Genomic DNA, 14,979 nt, shown 5'->3' with positions numbered 1-14,979 from the left:
CAGAAAATATACCCTGGGAAAGAGATTCATGGCTCCCCATGCCTGGCAAGGCTCTTAAATGAGGGCCCCTGTACGTGTGCCGCATTGCATGCTAGTGTCGCTTGTTAAACGGGTTGCATATTGCTGTGGAAACGAACCAGTCGGTTTCGTTTCAGCACCACGGACAGCGACCAGGGAGCCCTGCTCGGCCCGTCTAGAGTCACTGGTCTGATCCGAAAACCTAACAAGCAGCCCGTCCTTTAGCAGTTTATTTATTCAAACCAAGTTTTATCCAACAGCATGTCGTTGCTGGATAGCTTCCGTCTGAATGGCTGGAAAAGCGGCGAAGAAAAGTGTGATGAGAGAGAGAGAGAGAGAGAGAGAGAGAGAGAGAGAGAGAGAGAGAGAGAGAGAGAGAGAGAGAGAGAGCGAGCGAAAGAGAGCCAGAGAGCGAGCCAGAGAGAGAGGGCGGGGTTTAAACGGAGTGTGACAGAGGGGGAGGAGCTGGTAGTCGTTCTGTCCTCCACGCGCTGCGTACGCTTTTCTTCGCTCGTTCAAACGCTCCAGTCTCGAAACGTTGCGGACGGTGGACTTGCTTTCCCCGGAGCTAGGCACTAGTTTGGATAATCTCTTATACCGGGAGAGGACACGAACTAATACAGGTAGGAGATAATTTGCAGTTTTGTGCATTCTTAACGGAAGAAAGGGAGCCAGTTCCAGACCCATTTAGATGCCTGTTCCCCCTCAAACAAGAGCAAAGTGGAGGAGAACCGGGCTGGGGTTCACTGGGGATTTAAGGGAGAGTTTCGGCTCCGCCGTTCTGCGTGTGAGGCACGCAGGAGGCTGTTATTCCCCTCCGGTGTCCCGCCTGCGTCTGAGCCCGTTTTTAAATAACTAAAGGAAGGAGTTATATTCCGATGAACCGCGCTGTCCACCTTAAAACCCCCACTGAGTGTAGGACCACCCTGTGATGGTATTGCGTGCTGGGGAGCCTGGGACTAATTAAGCGCCTATAATTGTAGTGGTCAAATGACATGTGGCAAAATGTTCCTTGGACTTCTACATCATCATCATCATCATCATCATCATCATCATCATCATCATCATCATCATCATCATCTCTCGGGTGCAATGTAAAAGACCAGTGCTGAATCCTTCACTCTTCTCTTCCAGAAAACGATGTTCCTGCTGCTGCCTCTCGCGACCCTCCTGCTCGCCGGGGGGACGGTGCTGTCCGCGGTCAGCGGCGGCCCCCCGGGCAGCGACCGGTGGCTCAGCAGCCTGTCCGAGACCGACGGCTACTGGGGCAAATTCCGAGATGTGAGTCTTACCTCCGAGTCATGATGTTGTTTCTCTTAAGGTTTCGCTTTTTTTTTTCTCTCTCTCTCTCTCTCTCTCTCTCTCTCTCTCTCTCTCTCTCTCTCTCTCTTCTGGTCAGGAAAGCCTTCACATAGAGTGCGTTACAGCAGGGGGGGGAAATAAGGTTGGAATTATTAATAGGCCTATTAGGTCTGTTTGATTTAAGTCTGCCAGAACAACACACGGGGGATTAATGTAAGCTGCTATCACACTTTCCCAAGCTCCCCTTCCATGCCGATGCGTTTTTAATCTAGTTTTTAGTTTTACGCAGCATGGAGCGACCACAGATAGGCCCACACCGCACATGGTGACCACAGTGTTTATTTGGTATTCATGACATCAGGCTCGTTTATTTATGCACCGTTCAATCGGCTCAGAGTTTTTTGCACCGCAAGTGACAACCACGTGAGCTCAACTACCCTGTAGTCCATTGTTGTAAAGATAATCGTTTTCAATATAATCATGCAAATAGGAAAACATGCAAATTAAATATTCATAGCCTCTACCTTATGGTGGTTTGTCTGAAGCGCAGCGACAAGATGCAGCTGAGCAGATGCTGTATTTAGATGGAGCAGAGACGGCTCTATCTGTTAGTAAGAGTTACTTAGAGTTCCACTGGACCAGAAAGACAGAACAGCCACACACTGGGATGAGGCTGACCTAGAATAATATTTACCTGACTGTACCCTATCACACACAACGTACACACACACACAGATACACACACACACACACACACACACACACACACACACACACACACACACACACACACACACACACACACACAGTAGAGACTTTAGTTCCAAAGTAAACCCCCATGTTTTTCAGGGGATTAGTAGTCATTGGGATTGACAGTGAAGTACTGTTTGGATTGCTTCACCTCTGAATATTTTTTGCGTGTGTGTTTGTGTGTGTCTGTCTATGGTTGTGTGTGTGTGTGCGTACGTACGTACGTGTGAGTGAGTGTTTTTGTGTGTGTGTGAGCGTACTTGTGCGTTTGTATTTGTGAGTGTGTGTGTGACTGTGCTTGTCTATGTTTGTCTATGAGAGTGTGTGTGTGTGTGTGTGAGTGTGTGTGTTTGTGTGTGGTTGTGTCCAGGTTGGTTTGTTTGTGTGTTTGTGTGTGAGTACTTGTGAGCTTGTGTGTGTGTGTGCGTGCGTGTGTGTGTGTGTGTGTGTGTGTGTTTGAACTTGAAGGTGATCATTTCCCTGGTCACACCAACCATCTGGCTTCACTTATCCTTGCTTTTCAATTTGTTGGGTAACAGTTTCTGTTTCTCACTTCTCTGTGGCTGCTTGATGGATACAAAAACCATCAACATAACAGTATCCATTGACCATTTTCTACTTGTTCTGTAGTTGAATTCATCATGTTTTAGTTTAAGTACAAGACACCTTATATAAATGTATTTATTATATTCTCTTGGCGTCACCTTGACCATTCTCTAAATATAGTTTTATTTACTCTCTCTCGCCCTCTCGCTGACTCTCTGTCTGTGCCTGTGTCTTTGTCTGTCTGTGTCTTTCGGTCTCTGTTGGATTTTATTACATAATTGGTTGTTTTGATTCTCATGACTAAAGCTTGAGTTGTTTGATACATCAGTTGACTTCATTCAAAGGAAGGACCAAGGGGAGAACTTTAAATATTTGTTTGACCATGTAACTATCCAACTTTCTTACTTGCCTTTGAAACAGACAGGAGAGGTCTGTACCGTGAGAATCACCTTTATTTTGTCCTGTCTGCGATCAGAGTGTGTTCGGGTCACCGAATCAGCAGGTGATACCCAAGTTAAAGGGGACATATCATACCACCAGGTGTGAGTGTGATTAGCCTTACAAACGGTTTTGAAAATCTGCCCCGTATGACGTCACTAGTGGGTGTGTCCACCTAGATCTGTGCTGGATAGATCAGTCTACCAGCCTACCCAGCGGCCAGAAGTAAACGTTGCTCATCTATCCAGCACAGATCTAGGTGGACACGCCCACTAGTGACGTCATATGGGGCAGATTTTCGAAATGGCTTGTAAGGCTAATCACACTCCCACCTGGTGTTATAATATGTCCCCTTTAACCTTTTCTTAGAGAACAAGGTCCTGTCAATCAAGCATCATAATTGACAGGTACCTGTCATGTAATTTCATCATAAAATGACAAGACTTTGATTCTAGGGCTATAAAAAGTCTTGCACGATCATCTCCCCCTCTTTGTCTCTGTTATTCTGGTTTGGCAACAAGAAAGCAATAAAAAAAAAACAGCAATTGAGAATGCAGCTGTGAGTAACATCTGTCTTGATGAGGAGTATCATGGCGGGTGCTGAGTCTTGAGGAGCGATTAGAGCAGTCTATGGTCTGATTGGGTGTGGGAGTCCTCACACATCCTGATAGAGGTCATCTCAATAGGTGACCGGAGACAGCGCCCTGTGTCTAAGGTTGATAGCTTGTGTCGCTGGGTCTCCTGAGCCCCAAGGGAACAGTGTGCAGCACTGCGGTATTCCGATGTCCCACATTTTGTCCTTTATTGGCATCACATGTGAGCCATTATCCAGATCCTGAGGCTGCCTGAGCGAAGGTCAGGGGAGTTGACCTCTGACCTTCAGAGGGACTCGAGTGGGGCTCTCTCTGCAAGGGATTCTGGCTGAGTAAGCCGAGCCCCTCTGTCACAGCCCCTGCATGACTGTCTAAAAATAGGTAACAGGCTTGCAATCAAACACACATGCACACACACAAAGGCAGAGATACACACACACACACACACACACAGACACACAGACACACACACACACACACACACACACAAACACACACACACACACACACACAAAGGCACAGATACACACACACACACACGCACACACAAACACACACAGGCACAGAAACACAGACACACACACGCCCACGCACACACACCGGAATCTCTGGCACGCACAGATAGACACACACACACTGGCACTCACAGGCACACACACACACACACACACACACACACACACACACGCACACACACACACACACACACACACACACACACACACACACACACACATACACACACACACACAGCTACCACCTCTGCCCTTAGCTGTGCCTGTCATCCCAGTGAGGTAATTAGAAAACGTCCCTCTGTGAGTTAGAGGGCTGTGTACAGTGTATTGATGATGGGGATGAGTGTGTGTGTGCTGCTTGTGCATGCGTGCGTGCGTGTCCCTTTCTCTCTTTATATGTGTGTGTCTCTGTGGTTGTTTGCCAGAGGGCTTCAGGATTAATGCATGGTTCATATATAACAAACTCCATATACTCCCCCTCCTCCCCTCTCCTTCTTTTCCGTCTCCCTCTCTTCTCCTCTCCCTTCTCCTCTTCTTTCCTCTCCTTTCCCCTCCCTCTTCTCCTTCTCCCTCTCTTCTTCTCTCCACTCTTCCTCCTCCTCCTGTCCTCTCCTCTCTCCTCTCCTCTAATCTCCTCTCTCTCCCCAACTTCCTCTCCTCCCCTCTCCTCTCTCCCCTCTTGTCACCTCCCTCCTCTGGTCTCCTCTCGTCTCCTCTCCTCTCTCCCCTCTTGTCTCCTCCCTCCTCTGGTCTCCTCTGGTCTCGTCTCCTCTCTCCCCTCTTGTCTCCTCCCTCCTCTGGTCTCCTCTCTCTCCTCAACTCTCCTCTGCCATCATAGTAGTAATGGGGAGGGAAAGCCTGTTGGTGCGCATTAAGCCGGCCTGCCGCAGTGCTCAAGAAGCTGAGAATGGGTTTGGCTCTTGGAAAGCCGCTGTTGATACCTCCTGTAGGTTGGGTCCCCTGATCCTCTCCTCCTCTATAGGACGTGTTGAGCGAAGGCTCCTCTTTATCTTCCCCTGATGACATGTTATTATGCGGTTGTTCACCTGTTAGAGCGGGTTGGGAACTCAGTGTGTGTATGTGTGTGCCTGTGTGTCTGTGTGTTTGTTTTTGCACAAAAGATAAGCCCCTACTATTCTGCGTAATGAGTGGTTGTTGTTGAGTGGTTGTAGTGGTTGTCTGTGAAGCAATTTCAGCTCCATAATGACAATCACTCAGGGGGTGGCCACTTAGTTTCCAAAGTGTGTGTGCGGATGTAGGTGTGTGTGTCTGTGTGTGTGTGTGTGTGTGTGTGTGTTTTTGTGTTTGGATGTGTTTGTTTGTGTGTTTTCATGGCTGTGTGTGTGTGTGTGTGTGCGTGCGTGTGTGTGTCTGTGTGGGTGTTTGTGGGTGTTTGTATTTGTGGGTGTGTGGATGTGTGAGTGGGTGTTTGTGTGTGTGGTTGTGTGTTTTGGTGTGTTGGTGTCTTGATATGTGGGTTTTTGTGTGGTGGTCTGTGGATGTGTTTTTGTGTGTGGGTGTGTGGATGTGTGTTTGTGTGTTTTTGTGTGTGTTTTTATGTGTGGGTGTGTGTTTGTGTTTCTTTTGGGATGTGAGTGTGTGTAGGTTTGTGTTGGTGTGAGGCCACTCAGCCTGTGGTCACCTACGTCAATATTCAAATCTTGCAACTATCTGTTCTCTATGTCCCTTCGCCTTTCTGTGTGATTCAGTACTGTCTATCTGTCTGTCGGTCTATGGTACAATATCATGTCAATATATGTTCAGAGTTACTCCAACGCCGTTAAACACAGCAGGATTGTCACCAGCTTTTTATGAGGGGGAATAGTGTTACTATTATTTTCATGATATAATAAAACACAATTATCATTAAAATCATGAGCCTTTCAGCACAGATTATTTTATTCGTTTTGAATGCAAAATAACCAATTTACAGGTTTCCTTTTGGTTTATTTTGTTGAATAGCTGAATTATATTCCATGATAATGGAGATGAATAAGAGTTCACCAATTCAGTTTCCAGTCAAGTTGTCTTTCAGTTCTCCCCGCAACATAATCTACTGTTATGTGTTTTTAAGTGTGTCATAGCAGACGTGTCAATTACAGCAAGTCCTTTGTATTGTACACACATTCATCCTCCACTAACAGATAAAGAGCATTTCAGTCGTCGGTCTCAAAGGACATCCACAATGACAGCAGATCGTTCAGTAATACAAAGAAAACCCCATGAACAGAAGAGAAATATTGATACTGTCCTGTCACTATTCACACAGGAAGGAAAGAGATATAGTGTAAATGCTACATTGCATTCCGTTATAATGCTCTAGGCCATATCAATTACAGTGTTCTAGTATTGAAAAGGCAAGGTAGCTTCTCTCTGTCTCTGTGATTGAGGAGTCATTCAGGGGCTGTCCGTGGTTAACCTCTTGCTCAAGGGTACACACAGGTAGACTGGGAACAGAGGTGTTCAAACCCTGAACCTTCTGGCTGGCCGTAAAACACCCTTACCCTTAGCACCTGACTTCCAGCCCTTTCCCCCTGGCTTGCTGATATTCCTGTTAACATTTTGAGGCCATGGACTTTAAGGGTATGTCCGAAAATGTAGTTAAAAGGCATTTCCTCTGTGTATCCAGCCCCCTACTCTTTTGTTAACCGGTGTCTCTATTGTAGTGAGTTCAGGGTTGAATGTCCCCCAACAGAATGAGTAAACGGCCTTAGAGAAGCCAAGGTAATAGTTTCCCCCCCGTTATTCTGTGTGGATGGACCTGTCAACATAAATGATGAACAGTTGTAGAAATAGAGCGTAGAAAATGAGATTATTTACATGATTTCCGACCCAACTGTGTTTGAAATGCTTGGCTGCCGCATAACTGATTGTGTTCCAAAGTGCCACAGAAGGAGAAACAGCTGCCCAATGTTAAATAGGCTATTTGTCTCCAGCAGCAATGGAGACAGCCATCATTGGACAATGGCATCATCATTAAATCCAAAATGATCGATTGTAATGACGGTCGTCCATACTGCAGCCTCCTGACGTCCCTGGGGGGGGAGTGTTTGTCTGCCCTGGATTCTGCAGCGTCTGAAACACAACTTGTAGAATGGCACATGGCTTCTTCTTGTGCTTGTAGAGACCCCACAGATGCATTTGAGGGGGAGACGTCTGAGCACACATGAGAACCATGTTATCAACACTGGTAGCTTCTACACACACACACACACACACATACAAACAAACACTCACACACACATACATGCAGACACACCCACACATACACACCGATGCACAGACACACACACACACCCACACACACATACACGCACACACACACACACACACACACACACACACACACACACACACACACACACACACAGACACACACACACAAGCACGCACACACAAACACACACACACACACAAACACACAGATAGGCACACATCTTCAAAACATTTGTTTTCATGCTTATTTGTTTCAGTTCTAATCACAAACAAAAATACATAAAAAGGAAGATCAAACAAGCACCCCCCCCCCCCCCCCCTTCCCCATCACAAGGCTCCAAAGTAAACAAATCACAAAGTAAGATTTCAACAGAGACAAACAAATCGAAAGCTATAACATAATACGGCTGACATATTTTGTCATTGTCATCAGTAGAAAACACAGTGCATGTAAATGAAGGGTTCTCCGGCAGGACTGGAGGGCCTCAGGTGCTGGCTCGGTCTGGATCAGGGTAATCTCCGCGCCCGGACCCCACACCTCTTGTTCTGTCTCCTAGAGGACCGTGCGCCACCTGTCTGGACTACTGATGGTTTTCGTTCGTGTTGTGTCTGTTTGCTGTTGTCAGTGTCTTTTGTTTTTTCGCTATTTGTGTCTTCTTTTTCATCCTTCAAAAACGTTTAACCCCTGCCTTCACCCCTTTTCACCAGCCTGACTTCGTTCAGGCGTAGCTTAACACCAGGTAAAAAAAGCCTTTTTACCTGATATGGAATTGAAAACTAGTCTTTTCAGCTCAATATCTGTAGATATGATACCTTGTAAATGATGGAAGCGGAGATAGTTTTAGTCTGATGATTAAGAGCGAAGATTCAGTCTCTAATCAGAAGTTTTAATCCCTCTAGGTCCCTACCGTTGATCATATATCCTGTGAAGGATTCTTTTAATATTACAGTGCTGCCCCCAGACTGTGTGTGTCCTGTTCTCACTCTGACCCTGTGCGAGGCCACAACACTAGTGATGTTCCACCGATCTGTTGATGGAAACACATACCACATGCACGCACCCACCCAGACCACACAAAAAAACAAACAATAACATAAGGCAACAAGGGAGCAGGCTGTGTTTGATTTCCTGTTCACTTATAAATATTACTCCTATTATTCACCCAGGAGAACCCATTACGGTGGAGCAGGACAGACGATGGATAGGCGCAATATAAAATACACTGTAATACCGAGCCTCCCATTATTCGCTCAAACAACGTGCCTCTTTGTGTCTGCGGCTGAACATGTAGCCACTCCTTATCTCGTGAAGACGTAACATAAAGTCCACCGCTCTCAGCTCCACGGTGGACTCAGCTGCTGTGTTGTGGTGCTGCCACAGCCCTAGCTGGCCCCCATCTTCTCACGTTGTGTTTACCGTCTCCAGACCCCATGTCACGTTAAAGTGGCTATTACACACACGTTCCCCCCGGGACACAGATAGTGTGTGTGTTTGTTTGTGTGTGTGTGTGTGTGTGTGTGTGTGTGTGTGTGTGTGTGTGTGTGCGTGTGTGTGTGTGTGTGTGTGTGTGTGTGTGTGTGTGTGTGTGTGTGTATTATAAGGTGTCCTGTCATTGCCTCAATAATTCTGATAGATTCGCCCACTGGGGCTCTCTTGTTTCTAATGAAACACAAGATGGATGGTGAGAAAGTGAGGGGAGAGAGCATTAAGAACAGATACAGATGGGACAGCGGAGAACAGAGGTCAGAGTTAGAAGCGGGCCAAATGGTGTGCTCTCATTATGTTGTTGTGTCTCTTCCAGCCCTAGCATATCATCACCGGAAGCTAAGTAGCCTAATTTTGGGCGTGTTTAACGGATGAGCTCCAACATATTCAGGGCGATGGAGAGTCGAAGGCAGTTGTAAGTTTAGTCGTCGACACGTTTCAAAACTGCACGCCAGCTTTGAGGCCACCGAGGTCCAGACCTCTCATTTTTCGAGGGTTAAAAATCCAATCTAGCAAAATTCAACTGTATAATAAATTGGCGGTTGAGAACTTCTCCGAGATGAGCGCATGCTTAATTCAGTTGAGACGTGTTACTTAGTGCCTGCCGTGTGTGACAGCTGGGGCTGTGAGTGCAGACCGAGGACCTTGGTGTGTCCAGAACCATAATATGGACTCAATTATACATGAATTGCATACTGTTTGCGGGGAAATAATACAGTCATGGAGAGTGAATGACCTAGACACACACACACACACTCACACACACACACACCCACACACACACACACGCACAAACACACACACAATTACATTTGCATAGGGTTTCACCCTGCCGGGCATAATATTGATTTTTAATAATAATGTATCATTGTTGTGATGAGCGATCAGCTTGGGAGTGGGGTTGTTTACGCTGTCATGGACAGATCACCCAGTCCCCACTCTCAGCCTGCCCTGGCGTCATGGTGGGACCCCCCAGAGGTTACAGCCTTCACCCTGCTGCAGAACACATCATTAACCCACCGGAGCCAGTCCTGCTACGACTCCTGGATCCGGGGAGGCTCTCACGCTACGGGCACAGCCTGACAGGCCAGGGGCTGTTGGGACGGGTTCGAGAGGGAAGAGCGAGAGAGAGGGGGGAAGGGGCTTTATTTTGTGTGGTTTGTATGTTGTCAACAAGTAACAGGTGGAAGTTGGGAGGCTCGGACTTAGTTTGTACAACTTTCACTATATTTTTGTTCAGAGAGTAAAGTACTGAAAAAAAGATACCATTGGGTTCCGGTATCGACTTCCAGCCTCCTGAATCGGTTCAAACGGGATTGGTTCCCAACCCTAGTGGGCATTTAAAACCAATTGCTCCCTATAGGCTCAACAGTTCATCTACTTATTCATGATGGGGCCGGGAGATAAGTCACTTTACTGGAAAGATTAGTTTCTCCAGGAACTCAGTGGAAGTGAATGTAGAGAAATGTACTGAGCATGCAGGATGGTATCGGGGCTGTTGCCCCTGCTTTATTCGTATTGGCTGTCTGAGCCAAAGCTCTGCAGTGCTGCCATTTAGCGCCGATAGCCAAACTACTTCAACCCTATCTGTAACGTGCACGTACCCACACAAGCGCACACAAACACACACACACACACACATACACAGACAATTGCTACGCGGTTACACAGTGACACTAATTGAAAAGTTCACCTTGTCGCGACTCGTGATAGCAGCTGGCTAGATGTCCTTTTTTGGCTGACCACCCTGCCCTCTGTCAGAGAGAGGGAGAGAGAATGAGCGAGAGAGAGAGAGCGAAAGAGAGGGGGAGAGCGGGATAGAGAATGAGCGATAGAGAGAGAGAGCGAGAGAGAGAGGGGGAGAGAGGGAGAGAGAATGAGCGAGAGAGAGCGAGAGAGAGATGGGGAGAGAGGCAGCGAGAATGAGCGAGAGAGAGAGAGAGAGGGGGAGAGAGAGAGGGGGAGAGAGGGAGAGAGTTCTGGATACATATACAGATGGTCTTTGATCCCTATAGGGTTTTTAATGGGTTTGAGATCACTCACTTAAAGAAGAGCATGTCAAGGTGAATCTACCATTGAGAAGCTTTGTTCAGAAGTGATATCAATGAAAAAAGATATCTGGAGTTCCTACTTAACCACCTTTCAATAATTGATGATGTAATAACGATGCAATGATAAGGTGTCACTCATTTCGATGTGTTGGGGAAAGGGTTTGTCTGTTGCACACATTTAGATACATTTAGTATACAAGTCTCACACGCATAATTGTAGCATACACACTACATTAACTGTGCAACTGTACAGGCTGATACATGGTAGATTTCAGATTCATTCCATTCCAAACACGACAGCGTTAAGTTTGCTTTTGTCTCTTAAATAGTGCAGCATTTGAGTCTGGTTTGGCCCAGCGTTCTTCCCAGTGTGTTACATCTTCCATGTTCTCCCGAGTGAACGCAGCACATGAGCAACATGCCCCGAGGACTTTACAACTGTGTACAGTCATTAGCAACAACGCTGTCATTAGGAAATAAGGCGAGAGGGGGCCAAGCAGTGCTTAGCCTACTAATAGGACATCGCTTTCTGCAGGGAAGCAGACAAGGAGAGGGAGAGAGAGGGAGAGGGAGAGAGAGGGAGAGATGCAGAGATACAGAGAGAGACAGAGACAGAGAGAGAGAGAGACAGAGAGAGAGAGAGAGAGAGGGGGGGGGGGAGAGGGAGAAGGAGGGATAGATGCAGAGATACAGAGAGAGACAGAGAGAAAAAGTTAGAAAGAGCGAGAGAGAGACAGAGAGAGAGAGCAGAATAATGTCACAGAGAGATTGCGGGAAGACGTTAAAGATAGGAAATTTAGGAAGACAGAGAGAGAGTGTAACATTGTAGGAAAAGCGATAGAAGGACAAAAAGAGAGCAAGTGAAAGTGAAACAGACAGAGAGAGCAGGAGGGAAGCGAGGGAGCTGGTGGAGAACTGGACAACATGGAGGAAGAGTCGATTTCTGGACAGCTAATTGGTTCCCCTCTTTGTGAGCGACTGTGAGAGTGTCTGTGTGTGTATACGTGAGTGTTTGTGCACCCTTCCTGTTTTTAGGGGCAGATTGCATCTGCCATGCATTGTAATTAAAGTCCTGCCTACATTATAATGAACTCTGATAACAGGGAGGACACAGCAGGGACACAAACAAACCAATAACCAAGTCAATTGCAGGGGAGAACCAAATTATGGCTGTTTAGCCTGCCGTTTAATGCAAGTTTAATTGGGACTTTTCTGTCCCAAAAGTTTTCAGACTTTTTCCAATCTACAGCTGTGTCCTTTGACTCATTCCATCCCTGCAACTCTCTCTCGCTCTCTTTCCCAAAGAGGCGACAAATTGCACCCTATAGCATTTGACACTGCTGAGAGTATCTGTTGTGTTTGTGAGTGTATGAGCGAAGTTCACAGTAGACACAGTAGAATTTAAAGACCCAGTAGTTCTGCAGTGTGTGTGTGTGTGTGTGTGTGTGTGTGTGTGTGTGTGTGTGTGCGAACATTTGTGTGTTTGTGCGTGCGTGTGAGAGAATGAACCTGTTGATAAGAGCTGCAATGCAGTCACACACCAACCAATACACAACACCACACACCACACACACACACACACACACACACACACACACACACACACACACACACACACACACACGCACACACACACACACACACACACACACACACACAGATTAACGCAAGTCAGGTGACGAGTTATTAGCCCCAGCTCAGGTTCAATTCCCAAGACGGATATGAAAAACCTTGATTGGAGTACAGAAACTATCACCATGGTTACAAAAGCCCCAGATCCTACTCTTATTTAATTGGACTCATAAATCTAAATGTAATTCAAACAATCCCCACCCAGCCCTATAACTCCTCTCTTCCCCTCATTAGGCGAGGTTACACCGTGAAGACTCACACTGCCCTTTGTCACCATGAAGGGACATCTACTGTGAATAAAAAAATGGATAAAAGGAACAGAAAATGAAACGTCTTCTAGAATGGACAGAAAAGGGACCCTTTTTCCAAACAAAGCCACCACTGAAAGGGAACTTTTCAGTGGTGGCTTTGTTTGGAAAAAGGGAAAGCAATTAAATGCAAAATCTAAACATAATTCGCAGAGTGTGGCTCGTCTACCTGCTGTCAGAAGTGAGCATTTGCATGATGAACAGAGGAACGGCTCAGTCTCCCTCCTGGTGGACTGTAGCGACTGGTAGGCATGGACTTTATCCGTCCGTCAAACATCTGGTTGGATACTTCCACTGGTGATATCACTAGCAGAGGGATTTTGATACGGATTGTTGACTGGTCACTCTCACGACTGGTGCTGAAATAGGGTGATAACAAAATGAGATTTCTGGATCTCTAAACTGCATAATGAGACATTTCTAAGGCGAAGTGATCCACTGATTGCTATCGGCATCACGTCAACAGGTCGTCCTCCTGTTTTCTCATGCATAAACAACCAAATCTCGACTTCAACACTCCTCATCTGCGATTGTCACGGCACAGTGCTGCTGCGTCTAAACAAATCGGGTATTTATTTGATCTGCGTTCTCACTGAGGTGATGTTTATCTATCCGGGGTGTTTATTCACGGGTTGGTGTTGCGGTCTGGTCCAGCCACGTGCCGCTCCCCCCCTGGTCTTCCTGGGCAGTGTGAGCTGGATAATGAGGTGGGAGGCTTCGGTCGATACAGGAGGCCGAGGAGGCTGCTGGAGCTCCGAGTGAATGTTTGATTCCACCCCTGCCCTCCTCTTCCTCCCTGCCAGGGGTGCTCTGTGATTGGAAGCCGATCGAGGGCTAGCCTGGAGCTCTAGGTGACAGGGCAGTTCATCGCATGGATTTCTTGGAGATAAACAGGCGCTGTTTCTATGCTTTTACCAGTATTTTTCTGCCTTATTTACTTATCCAAAGTGCTTGACTTAATCGCTGACACATTTAAATTGTGTCAATTAATTATGAATAATCTAAAAATATTGGTTGTTTTTAGTAATTATTCGTATTAAGTAGAGGATGAATAATTCACAGCTGCAATCATTAATTGTTTATTGACATGCTACAGTACTGGACTCGCAAACATTTGATTATGTTTATGTTAACATTACTATATTTAGTATTTCTTGAACACACACCAACACACACACACACACACACGCACACACGCACACACACACACACACACACACACACACACACACACACACACACACACACACACACTCACTCACTTGGAAGCTTACATATATGGAAATATTTATATATATTCACATATAAATAATAAATATTATACAATGAATTCAGCTCTATTTAAAATAAGAATTTTAATGCAAAATGGAGGGATACAAACTATACTCAAGGCTAATTGATTGAAGATGAATACTTATCGTTCTTCTCTAACAAATGGGTACAACAAAACCACTTATTTTACCGTTTATGTAATAGTTGCAGTTGAACAGAATTGACACTTACAGGTAATGTATAAAAAGAAACGTGTTCAACTCATTAAAACACACAGAACTGACTTTGTTTATAACTAGTTTGAATCCTGATTAAGTCAAGGCTGGCTGAATCTCATAATAAGCTTGTCATGTTAACTGCTACGAGTGAGTAAAAGTTCAGCGCCTCATTCTCGTCCTTCGGAAAAACACTTACTTTTAATTAAATAACTTCATCAGAGTTTCAATTGCAAGTTGAGTGTACAGTTTCACCTTTCAGTTTGCGAGTACCATAAAGATGTATGATCCCATGTAACACTGTGTGTGTGCGTTTAGTTGGGTGATTCCCACTGTGCCACTATTTGACCTTTTTGTTAGTGTAGGCGTTTAACATTTCATACTCTTACTTGCCTCGGTGGGAATTAGTTATGCATATTCGCACGGTCGGCAAAAGCAGAACAGTGCACAGGAATATACAGGGTTCACGATCCGATATTACAAAAATGTACACCAGCCTCCTGGAGCCAAGTGTCAAGGGATGAGGTTCCTTGATATATTTTTGAATTGTCGACTGTCATTTAGTCTGTAAATGTCAAAAAGGGCATAGCTATTGCAAGTTAAGTTTATTTGACATTGAATGTGATTGTTTGCAGAT

At 45.8% G+C, this 14,979-nt stretch overlaps 1 protein-coding gene across 1 annotated transcript in view; it reads left to right on the top strand.

The window, feature by feature from the left end:
• Positions 1-1,158: 1,158 nt before the first annotated feature.
• Positions 1,159-14,979, top strand: part of spock1 (SPARC (osteonectin), cwcv and kazal like domains proteoglycan 1) — a gene marked incomplete at both ends in the record, with an annotated part of 65,338 nt that continues 51,517 nt past the window's right edge. The window contains one exon of the mRNA XM_079744876.1: positions 1,159-1,299. Within this exon, the coding sequence (XP_079601002.1) occupies positions 1,159-1,299 (141 nt within the window). The remainder of the gene's footprint in view (positions 1,300-14,979) is intronic.

The sequence above is a fragment of the Pollachius pollachius genome, assembly GCF_949987615.1.
Source record: "Pollachius pollachius genome assembly, chromosome: 10".
Classification (NCBI taxonomy): Eukaryota; Metazoa; Chordata; class Actinopteri; order Gadiformes; family Gadidae; genus Pollachius; species Pollachius pollachius.
This window is presented reverse-complemented; position numbering and strand designations above follow the sequence as displayed.